This window comes from Rhopalosiphum maidis, chromosome 2 (assembly GCF_003676215.2).
Source record: "Rhopalosiphum maidis isolate BTI-1 chromosome 2, ASM367621v3, whole genome shotgun sequence".
Taxonomy (NCBI): Eukaryota; Metazoa; Arthropoda; class Insecta; order Hemiptera; family Aphididae; genus Rhopalosiphum; species Rhopalosiphum maidis.
In genome coordinates, this window is record NC_040878.1 from 62,677,325 (window position 1) to 62,699,664 (window position 22,340).

The 22,340-nt window shown below is 25.4% G+C and overlaps 4 protein-coding genes across 4 annotated transcripts; 3 read left to right on the forward strand and 1 right to left on the reverse strand.

Annotated features, from left to right (window-relative positions):
* The first annotated feature begins 549 nt into the window (after positions 1-549).
* On the forward strand, positions 550-2,086 carry LOC113554835 (KAT8 regulatory NSL complex subunit 2). Its single transcript, XM_026958893.1, has 2 exons — positions 550-1,314; positions 1,405-2,086. Exons 1-2 carry the CDS (start codon positions 983-985, stop codon positions 1,874-1,876), a joined length of 804 nt encoding a protein of 267 aa, XP_026814694.1. The 5' UTR covers positions 550-982; the 3' UTR covers positions 1,877-2,086.
* A 5,551-nt stretch (positions 2,087-7,637) lies between these two features.
* Positions 7,638-10,292, forward strand: LOC113553674 (galactosylgalactosylxylosylprotein 3-beta-glucuronosyltransferase I). The gene is made up of 7 exons (XM_026957137.1): positions 7,638-7,777; positions 7,846-7,898; positions 8,938-9,077; positions 9,153-9,312; positions 9,373-9,519; positions 9,616-9,909; positions 9,980-10,292. The coding sequence occupies exons 1-7, from the start codon at positions 7,660-7,662 to the stop codon at positions 10,076-10,078; spliced, it is 1,011 nt and encodes a 336-aa protein (XP_026812938.1). The 5' UTR covers positions 7,638-7,659; the 3' UTR covers positions 10,079-10,292.
* A 5,493-nt stretch (positions 10,293-15,785) lies between these two features.
* Positions 15,786-18,302, reverse strand: LOC113554735. Its single transcript, XM_026958702.1, has 2 exons — positions 18,149-18,302; positions 15,786-16,189 (listed from the first exon to the last, which is right to left on the reverse strand). Exons 1-2 carry the CDS (start codon positions 18,300-18,302, stop codon positions 15,792-15,794), a joined length of 552 nt encoding a protein of 183 aa, XP_026814503.1. The 3' UTR covers positions 15,786-15,791.
* Positions 18,303-20,480: 2,178 nt separating this feature from the next.
* On the forward strand, positions 20,481-22,300 carry LOC113554568 (H2.0-like homeobox protein). The gene is made up of 3 exons (XM_026958467.1): positions 20,481-20,571; positions 21,106-21,260; positions 21,911-22,300. The coding sequence occupies exons 1-3, from the start codon at positions 20,481-20,483 to the stop codon at positions 21,980-21,982; spliced, it is 318 nt and encodes a 105-aa protein (XP_026814268.1). The 3' UTR covers positions 21,983-22,300.
* The last annotated feature ends 40 nt before the right edge of the window (positions 22,301-22,340 follow it).

Here is a 22,340-nt window from a genome sequence, read left to right on the forward strand (position 1 = left end):
AATTAGACAACTTTAAAGAAAATTATTATAATCCCATAACTAAAAACTTTAAAATGAAAAATAAAATCAATGATATGAAATATTTTATCAAAACAAAATAACTAGCAGACGATCGCTGCTCATTAGAAGCTAGTCCAAGTAGGTACTATGATCGACGTTACAAACCCAACACCTCTATCCCTCCTTAGCACTCACCATAAAACCGGAAGCGAATAGTATTGGGAATTTTTGTGTACAATGATTTGTTAAAACAATTGGTGTTCATGGTTTCTTATAGAAAACTTAATCCAAATCTGACGAACATAAGCTCCCATAATTCGATTCAACGTCTTACTAAAGGTAAACGAAACTAGCGACCACGGAAGTCGCAAAATACAATACTCCACTGCCCAAAACAGACCAACGTCATGAAAAGACAATGGAAAAACAAGATTGATTCAACAGCTGTTAAATCATATGAGTGTGCGCATGCGTGATTGATGACAAACCAAGAACATACCATATTGTACCAGGCATACCAGAATAATTGGTACTTACCACAACACATTATTGAGGTTATGTGCGTGTGTCTAATACTCTAATAAGTAAAATAATAAACCAAACACCAAAATAATCAGTAATCACTAATCATATTATTAAAACGTTTAAAATATATTACAGTGTTAAATAGATACTTTTTTCATTTAATCTATCATAATATTATCCGAAAATTACTGCAAGCATAAATAATATACATTACATGATATAACAAATAACGATTTATGATCAAAATTCAACGTTTTCTCTAGCTCTACTTCTTCATCAACTAGCGTTGAGGGACGGTGAACGGTATCTTCCACTGATTTATGTGTATGATACATATATTTTATAACTTTAGATTTAAAATATATAATTTTAATTATAATTGAATATACGAGAATAAACTAAATAATAATTTTATCATAACACTTGTATATTTGCATTGTAACCATACATTAGTGAAATGGAAGGAAAGAAACAAATTGATTTAAAAAAAGAATTTGGTCATTATGCTACCAAATATAAAAGTTTAAACCCATTCAATGAAATAGACTCAAAAAAACTTCTCAAAGAAAGATACAAACAAAATTTGGACGATTCCAAACCTTTAGAAGACAAAGAACCAATTAAAACTGTCACCGTGGACTTATTCAAACAAATTCCATTATTAGAAGATATAGATTTGACTAAATCAGATCCTTTGTGTAATATGCCAAAACTATCTGAAAAAGAAGCTGTTCGTAGAGTGAGGAATAAATTTATACGACTACAGTTGTTATATGCACAAGAATACAGGTAAAATAAAAAAAAATTGATTTTAAACAAAAATAAATGTATACTTAATTTAATAACTCATGTTTTTTTTTTTTTTTTTTTTTACTATAGATATTTGTTATTTAAGTATCGAGTAAAACGTAGAGAATACTTAATTAATAAAAAATGTGATTCGGAATCATATGGACAACTAAATAAATCAAAATGGACTAATGATGAAGAATATGCGAAATTCCGTAAATTAAAACTATTGGAACACTATCAAAAAATGACAATAGGACAAGAGGCAGTAGTATTTAAAACAGCAATGGATAGAAAAATAAGAGCAACTTCGTTACTAAACAATAAAGGAAAATCACATCTTCCACATTGTACATATGTGGAAATGGGTATAAAATGCACAGGAAAAATGATACCAAAAAGTAAGTATTGTAAGAAACATATCCTCAAGGATCCAAAGCAAATTTTATTCAGAGCTTGCAATGTGCTTCAAAGTGATAATCAATGCCAAGAGCCAATTGTAAATTTTGATACAAAATCTACGTGTGTTTTACATGAAACATTACCAATGCTTCGAGATTAAATATTTATCTATATATTATATACACAACACAAAATATATTTTGTGTTCTCCTATTTAGGTCACCTACTGAATATATTTTAATTTAATTCATTTTTAATACTGTAACTAAAATAAGTTTTATTTAACCAATTTAATTAATAAACTCATGATTACTTAGTTATACATAAACTATGCTATTAAATATTAGGTATATAATATGTATCTTAGTACATGGAAATTTAAGTGTAATAAAATCAACTTGTTATTGAATTAAAATAAAAATTATTTGTCATTATAATTTATATGATAACTATTTATTTTTATTAACAATGTGTGAGTGATGATAAGATCTATGTAACTATATAAATATCAAATATATTTATAACTATCATTGTGAGACAATTTTGTATATCCATCACTAAGCAAGATATCTTAACATTTTAGGATACATTAAAATTTAATTAAACCTATTAATAATAAAATTACACGACTAAAATAATTCAACATCAAACATACTCTGGTACAAAGACTACTTAAATAACAACATACATTTATTTAATTAATAAAACCTTATTAAGTGTTAATTAATTTATTATTATGTATAAAAAGTTTAGTTTTGTATCAGTTGTTAACCATTTGATGATAAGCAATTGCTGAACAAAGAAAAATAAGTTTGAGAACAGTTGCTAATAAACAATGAGAGTAATTTTTAAATGGTTTTTGACAGCAACTGTATTTAACCTATTATTGATATTTTAAACTAATTTACTTAGTAACACGAGTAAATTAGGAAGTCTTTATTTTAACAATATAAGTATAAATATAGGACTTGCAGATATTAAGATATAGGTACCATATCTTAAGAGGACGTCACATCTACAACATGTGTGCTTTTAGTTTTAATATTCGAGTGAATTGACCTATAATCAAACTTTTAGGTAAGAACATAATCTGTGTTTTCTCGTTGGTTTTTTAGGATATTTTAATTTTTAAGCGAGTTATGAGTATGAAAAATATTAAATATTTGAAAATGCTCATAATTCACTTAAAAATTAAAATATTAGACTTACACGTATTTATTAGAATATACATTTTAGTTTTGAATATAATACAATTATTATTATTTAAAATCTCATATGGGGTTATTTTTTTGGGAACTAAATTTTCGGCGTTATTTATTAGGCAAATTGTATCCTATATATAACCACTGCTGCACTTATTTATAAAAGTTATCTGTAGATACTATTGTCTCATATAATATGAATAACTTCAAGCACCGACTGGTTTTTGTTTACAACAAAACACTGATTATACTTAATTACCATAATTTTATATTTTTATCTGCACCTATGACAAATTTTATATTATATGGTTTATTTTTATTCCATTTTAAACAGATTATTATACTTATATTTATTTTAGATATACAACTTATCAAAAATATATTCTATGTAAATTGATAAATAAATCGGATATTATTTTAGAATTAAAATTCATAGTACAAACATAAGACTACAAATCTATATTAAATCATAACATTAAATCAATTATCAGATATTGTGATATTTTGTTAGTATGTAAGCATTAGGAGCATGTGACTCTATACAATTCTAGTGGTAATGGACCTTTTATTTGATATATCATATCCGGGCTAAGTTGTATTTCTATATAGTTAAAGCTACAAGAATATACTTAGAAGAGAATAATAGATATTAGAAGAATATGCTTCTACATGAAAAATAGAAAATTCTAGACTTGTCTTTTTTTTAACTTAATTAAATTACAGATCCAAGACCAGACTAGATGCATTTTTGTTAAAAATTTTAATGATACTATTAAAAAATATTAACTATTTCGTTTAAAATTATGATGGTTAAAATGTTATAGGCTATAGAATTTTGTATATTTTTTTTAGTACATCTAAAATATAGCTAAGCAAGATAGAATTTGTTTAACTTACTAATGATTAATAATAAGTTATTTTGGAAATGTTGAAGATAACTGTATATTTTATTATTTTAAAATTATTTAGGTCATTGAGTTTATTTGTAAAATTTCCTGATATGTTATACGTCAATTTATTTTTTTTTTTTTCATACATCATTTGTTTTAAGTTTTTTTTTGTTTTATTAACAAAAATGTTTAATTGTTTATTCATCATACTACCACATTAATAGCCAAAGTATTTTTTCTCAAACACATATTACATTTGTTCTACTAAAACAAATGCATAACAATGTTTATTAGAGTATATTTTAACATTTTTACAGCATACCAGCATATTTTTATGGGAATATTTCATAGTTTTGTAGTTTTTAGAATATTTAAATCCTACCTTTATTATTATCTTAAAATAATCTAATAATATTTTCATTATTTTAGTTATTCTATATTAATACCTATTATACCTAAATATGAAATTTCAAAACACTACGTTGAATATTGAAACATTGATTAGAAAAAATTATAAACCACTTTCTTGTTAAATTAAATATTGAAAATTCTGTTCCATTTTTGTATTGCTTGTATAAAAATATAAAAATATTAATGTAGAAACTAAAAAATTATAGAAATTTTTTTTAAAAAATAACCCAGTCTAGGGTCAGACTTTTTAAATAAATGAAAATGTCCCCTATCCAGACTAGACTTACTTAAAATAATTGTACATTGACTGGTCTATGCTAACAAAAAAACGATGAACCAGACTAACATATAGTTAAAAGTAATAATTATTAAAAATTATTTAATTATCTGTTTCTTTTCATACTAATACTGAATTACGAAAAACATTGATTAATTAAATGGACTAATACTAAGTCACTGAATCTTATTTAAAAAACTGTTAACTCGTTATTGATTTATTAATATGTTAACCACAATGTGATTGTTGGCGGTCATATTATATGATTGATTAGCATGTTAAACATATATTTCCATGTTATTTCTAATTTGCTAATATTTTTATTAAAATAAATGAATCATAATTATTCCCACTATGTCATGGCACTTTTTGAGTTTATTATTGTAGCACAATAGAAAAATTAACAATTAAAATTATATTAATTTATGATCTCCAGCTATAATGTAGTATGGTAATAATGATAAACTATAGGTATAGCGGTCACAAAAGTATAAAATTTGAATATTATAAACTACTGCTGGCGGTCAGGTTAGGTTAACGTATTAATTGTTAAACAATTGTTTATGCAGCTTTCCATAATACTGGTAATTTCAATCACATTCATACAATTTATAACCTAACAGCAATAAATAAACATTTATTTATTATATAAAATACATTAAAACGCAATAATATGTAATATAAAGATAATAAATTTGCTAACTGTTAATATAAAATTAAAAATTGTGAATAACAATTTAAGTCTAATCTGAGTACATTTTTGTTGAACATATTTTTAAAAAGACAATCCTAAGAATCAAATTAGTTTTAAATAATCTTATTAATTATAAGCTTTTCTATTGTAAATATACAAAGTTAAAAAGTATATGCTATAATTCGATAAACATTTTACCATCGGAGAGCACGTAATATCTAGTAGTTCTATCAGTTATACAATTATAAAAAAAAATCAATTAAAGTGAAAATTTTACTAATTTTTCACATCACTACAACATTTATGACAATTAGTAAAATATAGTAAGAAACAGTTATTTTTTAAGTGGCTTATCGTTGAATGATTATTTGAAAAACTGATAATAATTAGTACGACAATAATTTTATTTACCTATAATTTATATAGTAGGTATTTTTTCAGGGTAGGCCGATTAGGTCTGAGCCTACCCAATTATTATTTGACTGTTTGGTTCCATGTAATAGGAAAAATCTTCCTTAATAGTTATAAACACACTTACACACTACAGCAGTGTTTCCCAACTTCTTTTACTCACGGAATCTTTGCAGGAGCTTAAACGTTTTGTGGAACCCCCATATAATTTTTAGAACTTTTCTATGTTCAAATCAAAAATATTATTAATTAATATTTATTTTCCAAATTTCTCACGGAACCCATGGCACCGGCTGGCGGTACTCTTAGGTTCCACGGAACACCAATTGGGAAACAATGTATTACAGAACAAAACTGGCCTACCCAATTATTTTATGCTGGACACGCCACTGTATTTTTGACCATAATTAAGTTTTATCAATAAATTTTTCTTCATGGAACCATTACCAAGTATAAAAAGCTATAGCTACATCAGACATCCCTAATTTATTAGCCAATATGACATATAACTTTATCCTTCCTAACTTTAACAATAAAATTAGATTTGAAACAAAATCTTATTTCAAAATATTTTTTTTTTAACAAATAAATTCTAATACAAAAGTTGTACAAGTGTATAAACCACCTTAATGTGAATAAAAAAAATTAAAAAAAAAAAAAACGTTTTCAAATAATAGTTGTACCTGCAAATATCCATGCAGCTCATGATAGATTATTCAAAATTTTTATATATTAAAAAAATAATAATTTAAATAGGTATTAGTTAAAATTTTGATATGTATTTAATTTTTTTTTTAATTAATTCACAGTTGTTTCACATAACGAATATAGATAATGAATATTGTAATAACATCACGATACCAGAATTCAAAATAAACATTAACTTGAGCCTAAAATGTATTTTTAAAATTATAAAACAGGTATCTACTTAGTACATACCCATAGCTAACTAGACTGATAAGATGTTGCATCTATGGTGATATTCATTTGATACACTCAGATGAATCAGATGATACGTCTTGTCTTAATAATGATGAATTTCTGCAATAAACAATGTTATTTTATTGAATTATATGATATATATTTTCTAGAGTGGTACATGTGTACACAGTTAAATACAAAATTATCAAACAAATATAGGTAGTTTAAGTGACTTTTTAAATTATAAATCCTAACGAATTAACCGAAACAATTAATAAGGTAAAATAGTGAATACAAGGTGGATTATATACTTTGGATGAATAATAAAATTACTATCAATATATTATCTAGATATACATGTCCATATAAAAATGTAAATTTTTGGGAAATAGAACATTACACTTATACAACAATAATAATTAAACTTACCAAAAAATGAGATCAGTAATCACCAAACAATAAACACTACTTACTACAGTCGTCACTAATCACTACTACAACTTACAAATAATAAGACTACGAAATACAAACGGCACGACGCTTAACCATAGCTTACTGCAGCTAAAAGTGGCTAAAAGCACCATTTACTAATTGTCCAATTCAGACACCACATACAGACAATCAATCCTGATAATATTGAAAAACAGCTGCGCATGTCCATCTTGTCGTTGTTATTATTATCTATAATCCTTGTAAACATTGAACTTAGAAACGAAGAATATTATCATTATATAACTACTTTATGATGATTATTATCAAGATGTTTTAAAATCACCACAACAACAAAATTATAATCAAAACCAATAATCAAACATGACGGTAATGGTTCTTTTAATATATGAGATTCCTCCAAAATAATATAATAAAAGACTGACATTAAAATATTAAATAGTTAGTGAATTATTGTGTATTATACTTTTATGTATTTCTGTTAAATCATTATATTTTAGTTAAATAATTTTTAGTATTTGTAATATTTATAAAATAAATAAATATATAAATTGAATACTAAGTATACTTATTTGTTGGCCATGACATATTATTGTGAAAGATAATTAATATCTTGTAGTTTAGATCAATTTATTATTAAGAATCAGTTGATATTTTTACAAATTCAAATGTTATGAGTGAATCAAAATGATTAATTTTAATTCTAACTATAAGTTTTTGGACATGTTTAATAAAAGAAGAACAATATTTTATTTTGTTTTTTTTACATTACTAATTTTTTGGTTCATTGGAATTCGAAGTAGAGGTAAATAGTTTTTGGTTTAATTTTGCTTAAAAGAATAATATTATTTTTAAATATTTTATTTTTATTAGATGCATCACAATATCAAATTTTAAAACAGACATTGGAACACACTAAAGAGGAAGTATGAATACCATTACGTTTAAAAGTAGTATAATTATTACATTTAAAAAAAGTTATTTATCCACGAATATCCTTCAATGTTATTTACCATCTAAATTTATTATTTTTAATTAAAAAAAGTAATATATTATGAATTTAAATAACCAAGCTGTGGTGTATATAGAGGGCGGCCCTAGGACTGGGCCCATAGTTAAGTTTCAGATGCAATCAAAACATTTTATTATGCGTTTTACGTAATTTGCTATTATGTGTAATGTAATAATAAATATGTATTTATAAATTAAAATCCTGTGAAAATTTCATAATTAAAACCACCCAGCCACCAAAAAAATGTTCCAGTTATATATGCATCCAAGCTGGTGCCTGGTGGTAAATTGGCCCATTGTGAAAATAATTCCTATATGTACCACTGGCTACAGATAAAAATTTCTCTCGCTATTTTAAGCTGGTTCCAGCATAAATACATAGAGCTTTAATTATTATATAAATACAAATAATAATCCACCTATCTGAAAAATAAAATTATCATTTATATTTTATATCTACACCACTTCTTTAGTTTACTATGCTACTGTTTTAGATATTTCAGAATATGCTTGTAAAGTAGACAATTCTTATTGAGAGACTGACTTAATTAAATAAAAGTTTCTACTATTAATAAGAAAATTACTTACAATTGTTTTGTGTTGATAATTTTTTTTTTTTTTTTGTATATATTGTATTATTAATATAAATTGTTCTGTTAATAACTGCTTTATCAAAATTTTACTAAAATGTATTAGTAACATCTATCTTGGTTAAAATTATGGGGTTACTGACATAGTTTAAAATTAGTCAATCCATTAATAGTTTGCAAATGATTTTTTTATTGATTTTTCTTAAAATGTACAATGGATAATGTTTAATTGTTTTTACCTGTGGTTTTCTTGGTAACTAATAGCCCTCATGAGTTATATTTATTCTTATTTGTATAATATGATAAATTATTAATATATTCTATTTAAACTGTATGTTAGTTATCTATGTATACATTTTTTTAGTTGAAAATCAATTATATAAATTATAATATTTTAAAAGAAAGATTTGAAAGTATATGTGATAAATGGCAACCAAACATTCCAGTTATATATGCTATCACACCTACTTACAAAAGACCTGTACAAAAAGCTGAACTAACAAGGTAAACTTAATTAACTCCTAAATTGGAGTTATTTAATAATTTTTAACATTTTCAAAATTTTTATTTATATTATAGATTGTCTAACACTTTTCGTCTAGTAAATAATTTCCATTGGATTATTGTTGAAGATTCTGAAATAAAAACGTCACTTGTAGCCAATTTGCTGCATAAAAGTAATTTAAATTACACTCACTTAGCCATAGGAACACCAGCTGAATGGAAGAGAAAATTAAAAGTATTTAGTTTAAAATATTTAAAATTTTTATTTTATTAAATTAATCATATGTACATTTAGGAACCTAAATGGAAGAAACCTAGAGGAGTTAAACAAAGAAATAAGGCTTTAGAATGGTTAAGGAATAACAAAGCTAAAGAAAATGATGAGGGCATAATTTTTTTTGCTGATGATGATAACACATATAGTGTTGATTTATTTAATGAAGTAAATATTACTATACTAACATTTTTAATATTATCACTAACAATCATTTATAACATGTAATGATTATTTCTATTTTCATATTTTCTTTTTAAATAGATGCGAACAGTAAAAGGTGTTGGTGTATGGCCAGTTGGTCTTGTTGGTGGTCTTTTAGTAGAAAAACCATTAATAAATAGTAAAGGTAAAGTAATTGGTTGGAATAGTGCTTGGAGACCAGAACGACCGTTTCCCGTTGATATGGCAGGTTTTGCCATTAATTTAAAACTTTTACATAAACGCCCGAATGCTGAATTTTCGTGGGATGTCAGTCGAGGTTTCCAAGAAAGTGCTATACTTTCACAGGTAACCACTGTAGAACAATTGGAGCCTATGGCAGATAATTGTACTAAAGTAAGTTTGCACAAATTATGTTTTATTATGATATATATTATACTATAATCATAATCATTTATAATTGTAGGTGTATGTGTGGCATACCAGAACTGAAGAACCTATACTAAAAGCAGAAGAAAAACTTAAAAATCGTGGACTTCGATCAGACATGAATATTGAAGTTTAATCTCAATCAGTGATGCGAAAATCAGGTGTTTTATTTGTGTATAATTATTTTAGTTTTTAAATAATCTTGAAAGAATCGCTGCTCAAATGAGAAATTAAAACCCAATTCATGCTTTTACTCTTCAAATTTAGTTGCTGCACAAATTAAAATGATTTGTTAGTTTCATAAACCAATACAAATAATTGGAAAAATAATTAAATTATAAATTATTCACATTTAGTCATCAATTGAAATAAAAAAAAATTTTTCATTATTTTGGTTATTTTAATTTTTTTTTTTTATCCCTTCTATGGTATACAAAATTCATTTTTTTAATTTATTTCAAAATAATAAAATTAAATATTAAACTAAATATTTTGATAAAAATATAATAACTAATATCTGTTTATTATTAAAAAAAAAAACAAAAAACCAAAAAATGTATATCCGACTATAATATTTTTTATTTATAAATTATTGTTAAATTGACTTCTACTACAAAATATATAAAATACTTGAAACTAATAAAACTTTATAAATAAATTATAGAAATGAAAAAATAAGTGCTCATAATATATATACACAAAATTTACATTTTTAATGATTTTTGTTGCATTTGAATAACTTTGAATTAATAATTTGTTTTCTTATAAAATTGTATGTGAAAATCTTAGTCGTATGTACACACAAAAATTACCAAGAAAAAAAATGTCTTATCATCATGAAAATCAAAAAAAAAAGTTAAGAAATATTAGGAATTAAACAATTTAGTAGTATTTCTCTTTTCTCTTTATAAAGTTATCCTTTTGTTTTACTAATAAAGTATATTCCTATTTTTTTTTACATAATATACCACATTTTATGTAATTATGTACACAAACACTAGCTATTTTTATTGTATTAATGTTTTATTTAACAAAAATTTGGTTACATTTAATGTAATGTATGTCCTTAAAAAAGTGCTCAACAATATAGACAAGATTATTTTTTTAATAACAAATTATATAATATATAAATTAAATTATGTACAAAACATATTTTTTTGAAAAATTGAATATACCTATATATAAGTTGATAAATATAATAACTATGTAAAAGAAGATATAATTATAATTTAAAAATTAATAATTAATAATACTTAAAATTGTATTAAATAAAAAGTATGATAATTAATTAAAAGAATTTTAACAAACCTTATTTAAATCCACACATAATGAAAGTATATTGATTAAAAAATAATAAACAGACCTAAATGTTTTAATCTGATTTTTATTTAAAATAACTTATTAGTAAGTCCATCATATTACATAAAAACTTAATATTTATTTAATTGTTAGGTTATCAATAAAAAAAGCAATTTTTATCAACATTTGATAGAAAATAAAACAGTTAAAAAAATGTTTAATTTTTTTACAATTTAAATTTAGAGCAATATCTTAGCATATTAATAATTTGTATCTTATATCATAATCAACTTCATTCCAGTTAAAATATTTATATAGGTAAAGTTAAAAATTGTTTTATTTTTATCATACTAATCCATTGTATTATCATTCAACCGTCCTTAAATGTTCATTTTTAATTTAAACTATAAAAACCTTGTGATATTTTAATGCCATGACATTTTATATTAAATATAGTTACCTAATCATATTTTTTTATACATTAATCACCTGTGTTTATTAAACAATATTATTTTGATGATTTTAGTTGTTTTGTATATTAATTTTGATAAGATTAAGTTATCTAAATTAAACAAATATTGTAAAAAAAATATACCAGCATAACATAATTTATTGTAAAATAATAAACATTTAAACCATTTTTAAACTAAAGAGGACCTTAACCTCCTTTGTTGTCTCTGCCTTACTAACGTATTTCAAAGCAAATTTGCGTTCAGCAGAACATATTTTAAATTGTTAGCTTTAATATTGATATCAATTTTCTTTTTATCAAATTTAAAGGTAAGGACATGTCATAGACTTTTATTGATATTATCACTTTAAAGTGAATTTTAGGTATGTAAAATATTACAGCTTTAAAATGTTCATAACTCGCTTTAAAATGATAATATCAATAAAAGCATGACATTTCCTTGATACAATTTTTACCTATACATTTTTTGATTTGTAAATTCACTCTGCTAACAACACAAAATTGATTTTGCTGAATAAACATTTTCTATTTTTTATGTAGGTAAGACAGAGATAACACATATGGATATAATGTCCTCTTAAGTATTAAGGTTTTTAAAGTTTATAAACATTATTATATTATTTATGTATTTATTTTATAGTTTGTACCACTAGAAATATTTTTATAAGTTAGTATTTTATTTATTTATATATGTGCTATTTTTTTTATCCATTTTTATTTTATTAACTATGTAGCATCATTGATGATTTTCAGATGTTTATTACTAGACAATTGACAGTAATTTATGCATCATTGTATGAATTATTGATTTGTCTTTATATATATAGTAATATGTTATTCAGTGAAATTATTATTTATTTATAAAATAAAAATAATTTAAATAATTTTATATTGCTCTTATTCAGTTAATTTTTATTTTAGAACCATATTCATCAAGTTAAAACTATTTTAAAATAATAGACTTACCTGACTACCTGAGTATAGTATTAAAAATATATGTTACTAGTGATTTAAGGAAATATAATATGTAATTGTATGTAGAGACTGGCAGTTAAAAATTTGAACTGTTTTCTGTAAATATAGATTTATGTACCATGGTACTTTCTATGGCTTGTTAAAATACTTTTGATTAAATCTAGTATGGAAGTTTATGGTTTTCTAAATTGATGAACATATTGTATATGAATTGATACAATGGAAACTAATAATTAAATATTAAAATGAATAAATGTTGGCAAGACAGTGCCGTACCCAGGATTTGTTTTCGGGGTGGACTTAAACAATCGTACTTAACTCTATAGAAAAAAAAGGAAATAATTTAAAAACATATACTAGGGTGAATAGTTTATGAGCTATACGAATTTAAAGTTTAGACAAGTGGAGTAGTGGACAACAATTTGCGGGGTAATCCCGTACCACTCCACTCTGCACATCTAAACTTTAAATATTTATAACTCATAAACTACTTGCCCTAAATTTGATTTTTATATATCTAAATACTTGGAAAATGTTTATGCTTTGGAGTATGAAATTAAAACTATGTTGTCATTCAAAAAAGAAAAAACTTAAATATAAGGATAAAAAATATAATTTTTTAGTAAAAACGTTGTTTTTTAACAACTTGAAACTATGTAATAATCAAAATTTGATTATATTCATAATTTAAGCATAATAATGAGGTTAGCATGCTTAAAAAATCACCTTGTATGTACACATATTATTTAAAATAAAAGATTTCGGGATGGGCTTAAGCTCAAAAGCCCCCCCCCTGGATAAGGCACTGTGGCAAGATGATTACTGTAATGGATCTGTTGAATTACTTGAATTTGAATTCAATGATATATCATTGTATATAAAATAAAATTCTGGGCTGTGGCCATTTTCTATCCTTTATCACTACGACACTACTAAGTACATTTCAAAATTAGTATTTTGATATATCTATTTAAGTAATCTATTTTATTGTTAGTATTACATACGCTTAAATTTACGATATTGATTTATTTTCAGTGAACGAGAAATCAAAACTTTTATATTAACTGATATTGTATTTTTAAATCAGTTACCTTAACAAAAAAAAAAATGAATCATTTATTTTTTTTTATTGTTTATTACATTAATATTGTTGTTAGGTTTCTCGACTCTGTAAAAATTGTCATGAATCGTTTTTATTGATATCTATTTAACAAAAAATTATTTAAAAGGAGGTGAGTTACAAACACTTGTGGTGTGATAGGTAATGAGGTATTAACTATTAGAGGTCAAGCTTGTATAAAAAAACTTCAGGCAAATGAGACGTGTCTACAATGATGGATGCAATATGTCACGCTGAATTGCTAAGAACCGAAAGTCTGAGTACTACATAATTTATAGGAATGTATATATACGAATCATTAGGCGCAGAAGGGGGATAGTAGGCCACGGTCTGTGAAAAAACGTTCATATCATGTAATTATGGATATACTTAATGCGTGAACAAGTTTTTTTTTAAGGATTTTTATCATATTGAAATTTTGTTGTCCATTTCTATTTTTTGCTATCGTCAATCTTAATTAGAAATACCTATTCATATTTAATTGTGCTATATAATTATAAGCATAGTACCATTGCCTCGTTATATATATATATATATTATTAGTAAACTATTAAGTATAAACTATATTCTAAATAACATTTCATAATTGGTGTAACATAGATCATTTTTTTTTTTATTAATTTTATTTATAATTTGATGTTTGGGTAGACAAGAGTTTACAGGATAACGTATTTGTTTCAAGAATTACAACTGCATACAATTTGTAGGTAGGTAGTAGGTACCTATCATATTATTACCTATCTACAGTAATACAGTTATAATTGTGATAAAATATTGTTAATACTTCGGGTTTCGATAGCGTGTAATATATACTTAGATTACGGTATATATAAAAAAATAACATTAATTAAACATATATTAATGTGTAGATTTGAATTTTGAAATATATATGGTATATGAATATAGTTAGTTAATTGAAAACTATGTAAGTGACTGAAAATATTTATATCATATTGCCTATGAATAAATAAACATAGCCACGATATTACTTATAAATACATCATACCTATTACCTACCTACATAGTATAATTCAGAGTCGTTTTGAGTCATTTTTTATTCTGAGGCAGAACTCTAGTAATACACCATCTAGGTGATGGCGGTGGGTGGGTGGGGGTGACACACTCGCAGTTTTTAATATTTCATGATAAGAGTAGGAAATATCTGAAAATTATTATGTAATTTGGTTTCGATCAAAACAAGAAATACAATTTTTAGCCTACATTATACCTACGAATTGGTAAAAAATCTTATATTGGTAATAATATTTTTTCTTAAGTTAATCATTTAATATTTTTACGCCCAAGACAAGCGCCTCACTCGCCTCACTCCAGTTAACGGCTCTGGTATAATTTATCTATTAGCCATTAGGTTTAGAATGTTTAGATAGTATCATTTTACGACTCAATTCTATTTGTTTGAAAAAAATGGGTTTGAAATATTTGAATAACCTATAATAACCGCAAATCATTTAAAATCCTTATCATTAGTTTTTATGTTTATCATTACAATAGGTACCTGTTATAAGTATTATATTATTATAAATTATAATTATATAGTATTGTACTATATAGTAGGTAAAAGTATAGTTTACAAGTAATATAAGTAATCATAAATCATATTAATCACAGTACTATAAAGTAGACTAGTAAGTAGTATTAGTATACTAGTGTAGGTAATAATAATATAATATGTATATAAATTAATTCATTTTTATTAATATTTAAACTTGGAATTTAAATTCTTCATACAAATTCAAATCAACATTTTAAAAAACAGAAAATGATATTTAACATGTTATTTATGTTACGAGGTAGGTATTCGTACAATTCAGAAGGTTTTAAATAACTTAATATTGAATTGATAGGTATGGTTTATATAATATTACGATTATACGGTATTTAAAATAATAATATTACGTTTAAGTCAGTCGTTATTACTATTTTTTTTTAATTAAAAATGCACAATATAGAAAAAAACCGTTACTAAAAACATGTCGCCGTGGTTCGCGGAAACCTTCGGCTCCGTTTGCGCCGGCCGAAGCTGACCGTGGTCGTGGAACCGGACGGTCTGAGTAACAAACCCGGCCGTTTGTTTCGGTTGACCACCACGGCCTTGAGCGGGTGCGACGCTGTGACACCGTCGTGCGACTGTGCAGGTCTGCGCATGTTCTGCGCAACCAGGCTGATCACGTAGCCGCCGAACGCTAAAAACGACAGGACGGTAAGGGACATCTGAAAGGCTGTTTGCATCGAACTGCCGGCCGCCGACGAGTGCAGAACGTCCGTAGTTCTCCGTAAGGCCATGGCGTTCGGGACGTCCTCTTCCACCGGGAACGTGGACGCCGCCGACTCCTCGTCTGCCCGTCGTTCCGCACGTTCATCTGTAGATAGATGAGTTGCGTACATTTTATGTTAAGATAAACAAGATGGACATTTAGAGCACGTTTAAAAATAAAATTATAAAAATATGCGTTAAAATATTACCCCTTTACTGGCTTTACTATTGCTGAGTACATGGTAAAATATTACCTTTACTATTGCTAAACATATGCTAAAAATAAACAGAATATGTAGAAAGAAAAAATAAATCGTTGTCACATTGACAAAAAATCACATCAATATCAGCAGATAACAAAAATTTTAATTTTATTAGAATTGAATATTTAATAGGTGTACATAATATTATGTACCTAACTGTGAACGTTGCGGTTAGCGCGTGTCACGTCGGCGCATCCAAACTATTGCAGCTATAGCTAGGTATTTACTTAATGGTCTTAATGTATCTATATTTTCTTGAATAATTCGATTGATAATAATCTAAAACTACGCTAATTAAAACGTTATTTTATACGATATGTCTAGTTTTGATTAAAAACAGGTAAAAATGTCCAAAAATAGTATTAAAATTTAAAAAATCGCAAAATGTACAAAATTCAATTTTAGATTCTGAACGAAGCCGTGAAGTGAAAAATATATTGATTTTACAATGATGTATGTTTTTTTATTTTTGTGTCTGTCATCACATTTTGGAGTAGAAATAATGCTTTGGTTTTTGACTTCGGTCCCTCTTTGAAAAGGAAAATTCATTTAGTTGGTACTTAGAGGGTCAAAAGTAAAAATGTCCAGTAGTTTTCAAAAGCGTTAGGAAAACCCTAAAAAAGTGACGGAAAACCGGGAATTTTTACGCATAATCGGTTTTCGACAAAATCGGTTTTTTTATTTTGTTGTAACTCTAAAACGAATCATTGTAAATACTTGAAATTTTCGTCAAATGTTTATATTATCTAGCTACGATTAAATTTTCAAAATATTTTGAACTTTTTTTAAGCTATTTATAGATAATTAAAATTTTCGATTTTTCTAAATTTTTTTTTTAAATGATTATAAAAAAATTTGGCATTCCAAAAAATCTTTAAAATTTAATACAAGGTTTATTATAAGTTGTACTTATTGTAGTAAAAAAAAAAAATCAAAAAATCGTTAGTCACAATTTTTGTTTATAAGCATTTAAAGTTCAAATGTTTACGAAATATATCAAAATCGCGAAAATTTACAAGGAATTTTGAAGTTGAAAATTCGTAACATTTTTGTGATTTATACCTAAGGTTAAAAAACCCAATACACGGTTATCTATAGGTTTTCTTTCATGTAACTGTAAAAAAAAAATTACAGAGTCAATATAGAAAAGATTTTATAAGCGTATGAAATTTATTTTTTTACGAAATCAAGTAAAATAACGATATATTACAATTGAAATATAGCTAATAATTTAATATATCCTACTAATTATCCGATACATCATCTCCGTTCAGAATGGTTTTTCGTATACAATAATACCTGTCATTACATTCAAATTGAACACATCCATTATAGTGACCTACTCGTCATCTCTACTATACAGCAAAGTGATATCCACTTACTCACCTTTTATTTGTATTTCTCTGAATTATGAAATAACATTTTAAGCGTACTCTGCTATTTCTTAAGTAACTTATAATTTATAAGAAACATACGAACGCTATGGAATCCCAACCATCATGATTAAAAAATATTATATCATTGTAAAATACATTTATCGCTCCACTCAGAATTTAAAATTAACAATCATATAATGGTAAAATATTATACATTAATTGTTATTTATATTTAACATCAATACAAAAATTGAATTATCTATTGGCTATTTTAATTTAATTGTTTAAACTTTTATTTAAACATTTATTTTGAATATGATTCCTTATAGAAGTACTTAGGTGTAATGCAAATAATGTCCATTTTATCAGTCAATTATTTATAGTAGGTATATTTATAATTTATAATTCAAGTAATACATTTCTTACTTTTTATCCGAAGTTCTTTTTTCATTTTCAAAAGTTTTTCTAATGGCAATGCTTCTAAATCCATAGTTCCTGTGCCCCAATATGTTTTTTTGTCGTCAAGCCCGTTTAAATAACATATGAGCGAAAAGCTTAATCCTATCAGTAAAGTATTCATTGTTAACTTTAATTCATATGTACTAATGATATTTGTATAATATGTCACCAAGTCCTCACTATTTAGGACTGATGCCCATAACTATTTTATTTCGTCGACTTGCTGTAGGTACCTATATGATCAGGATCTGGTATTTTAATTGCATCGTTTCGCACTAAATGGCATACACATTTATGTCGTCTCAAGTGACAGTGTTATATGGCGCATGTGAGAGTAGGTATGATGTGACCTAATTATTTAATTATATTATAAATGCCTACCTATACATATACATATGATAAAAAAATGTAGATAATTATATAGCCAAGTGCAATTAAATTAAATTTATTTAAATCTTTCAAAAAATAATTAAAATTTATTATTTTTGAATTATTATTGAACATCATTTAAAAATGATTACTAATTAGTAATTTATAACATTGTGTGTACCCAGGTGTAAACGATATTAGCTCTATAGTCGTATATAATAATATAATATACCTACATAATACTTTTTAGTGACTATAGTGCCTATATACGACTCATATAGCTAATGAAACCAGTAGCGTCATTTGGGGAGGAGGGGAAAGTCTAACATTTACATCAACCTTAAGTCAGCACATTTAAAAATTATAAGAAGTCTTACTTTTAACTACTAAGGCCATTGTCATAAATCTTACTATTGAATATTGACATTTTATAAATAAAGATTTATTGTTAATTTTTTTGTTGTATTTTTTAAAGAAGTATATTATAAGATGTTTAGTATTTACATTATGTGACTATAAATACTGCTAACTACTTGTAAATCATTATTAAAAGGTACCTATTACCGATGTCCACTTTATTATTTATTTACACATTACTTAATTATTCTATTTGACTTTCTAATTCTAATAAATATTTAATACTTCAAAATCCCGTGTGTGACGTTCATATACCTGAAAATTTACCCCCACCACCACCACCACCACCACCACAACCTACAATGGCACTATCCTATGTGAATCTGCGTGTAATAAATGTTGAGTCGGGAAATCAGTGAGTAGTTGCCCTAGTCAAACAAAAACTGAAATGACGCCACTGAATGAAAATTAAACCTAATAAATACGCTCATTTTTATGAAAAATTGACAAACATTCAAAGTACGAGTGCGTTATTAAACAAAAAATATCTATTGTAAGCATGAACCCTGTATTAATTTCATTGGATAATGAACGTAAATATCAACGCGTTTACTTTTTTATTGAATGTTACAAATAAAGTATACATATATACGTATTGTATAACCACATAAAATATTAATATGTTTAATATTTTTGTGTTAAGTTGTTTTTAAATATATATAAATTATCTGTTACAAAATGAAAAAGGTATAATTACAAGCTTGTATAGGTACCGTGTATAATAAATATTTTAAATTATTTATTAAAATCAGACACCCATTGAAGTTGATATTTTACTAACTCATTTAAAGTTTATTATTATTGATTTATTTTATAAAAGATATCTCCGTTGTAATTTTAAGCACATAATTACCACAAACAATTTAGTTGAATTATTGGTAGATAGGTAATTATATTTCATTCAAAACTAGATATTAATTTATTTAAGAAAAAGTATCAATTGGTATTTGGTAGGTATCTACTGTGGGTATCATCAGTTGATTAATATTTAAAATTGTTTGCCAAATTTTATCATTTGAAGCTCTAAAATAATTGTATTATATAGCTAACCGTATTGCTCATACATATAAAATAGTCCAATGGGCACTGTCGAATCATTAGAATCATTAACTAATAACTATTATAAGTTATACCACAACCAATACACTTCAGAAATAAAGTCTGTAAGCAGACTTTACCTAAACACAATAATAATATTTATAAACACCAAGGATTATAGTTGTATATAAAATATAAATGATTTTATTTCAACAGCTGCGTCCAAATGTTCTGGCGTCAAACAACACAAATCTCTTAACATGTAAACTGACACTTTGTATTTTAGGTTTACGTAGCGTAAACATTGTTAAACGTTTAGAACATTTAAACCACAACGGTCGTAAATTAGATTCTTAAGACACAAATGAACAATGTTGAACTGTTCAATTATTAATTATTCTCCCCTTCTATATTTTCTATATTCTTTGAAAAATAAAAAAGTGTAAACTGTGAATTTAAACATTCAGTACTCAAAATGGATTACCGACAACCACAAGCGTGTCTGCAAGTACCTGACTCATTGAATTTTGGAATCGATAGAATACTGAATATTAAAACTGACTCGGGTAAATATTAAATGTAATGAATGTATACTATATCATTAATATTATGAAAAAGGTCTAAATTTAGTGTTTAGAAGTATATATATTCAACTCGAATTGTCGAATTTAATGTTCGTATCAATGGGAACCAGTGCTATTGGCTATTTATCTTCCACATTATTTTATAAGTGAAATAATAGAAATTTAAAATATATTTTGGAATCGTAACGAAGTAATGAAAAAAATATTAAAAAAATAAAAAGCGAAAAAATAAGATTTATGTGCGAAAAACACATATTTATTGCTAATACTTTAAAGTTTAAACAATATAAATTTTTCGTACCTATGAACAACATAAATGTTTTAATCAATATTTTTACAACTTTTAAGTTGTAACAAGTTTATATATTATTTTGTATAATATAGGTATTTAAAATACATAAAATAATTAATTATACCCATAAACACATATTCCTAATTTGTGATCGAGATATTCGTACACATTATAAGAAGCCAAGCAGGTACTACTTCTATGCTCACGTATTAATTTTATAATAGATCGATCGGCGAATAAAAAAGGAAAGTTTACCGGTAGAGCTGTGTTTACGGTCACACAAAAAAATTGGTTAGAATACTATTTTCAAATGGAAAAATACATTACCAAACAGAACAGAAAGATACTGGCTTCCAGTCTTGGACTTACGGACTTACAGGTTAGTTTATATCCTACACCATTAACATAATATAATTATATTTGTTAAAGCCCATAAGAGAGATAATTTATAATTATAATTAGTGATAGTATCGGTGAGCCTTTCGCGCCACCACTATATAAAATATTGAAATATCTATCTTAGATAGACTATCTATATCTATATCCGTTCTCAACTCAAGTCATATTATTGAATAACTGGAAAGCGGACACACACACATGCATGACATATATGCTTTATTTTTGTAATTTATTGTCATTGTGAATTGTATAATATGCTAATTGCTAATTATTCAACGACGCGTTATTGAGTTACCATTTGTTATTAGAGTTATCTTTATCGATTATTTTAAGTCTATAATACACACATATACACATATATTATATATACATTTATGCACTAGACATCTATTACATAACACGCATTATACATAGCTCAACTGCTCAATAGTATTTTCCCGGTGATTCCGACCACTGCTGTTCGAGCTATTACACCACTACACACCCAGCTATTTCAGCATATTTTTAAGTCTTATAGTAGTACGCAAGTTATAGTTGGTGTTCGTGTGCGCGTTATATTATATTATATATAAATGCTCCCCCAGCCCATACAATATATTGGTTTATATTATTTTTAATTGTTATTTATAGGTAAAAGTGTGGTTTCAGAATAGAAGGATGAAATGGCGACATTCTACGGCTGAACCAACTTCAAGAAAATAGAACTACAAAAATTTCGTGTTACTTTTCATTTAATCGTAAATAAATACAAGTATACGATATTATATATACCTACGTTATAATTCATTAAAAATTAAAAAATACATTTTATATAAAATATTTATATTATATTATAGTTTAGTGCACGTTCGTTTATTATATACTATAGTACCTAATTACTACGAGCTACGAGTGGCCTTCTTAAAATATACTATTATAATGTATTCGTCCTTATAATCTAATTATGTTCAATAATAAAACTATGACATATTATACAATCATATGTAAAATAAAGATATATAAAACGCTATTTACCTAATATTGTTAATGTTATTGTTTTACTTTTGCAACAATACGCTAG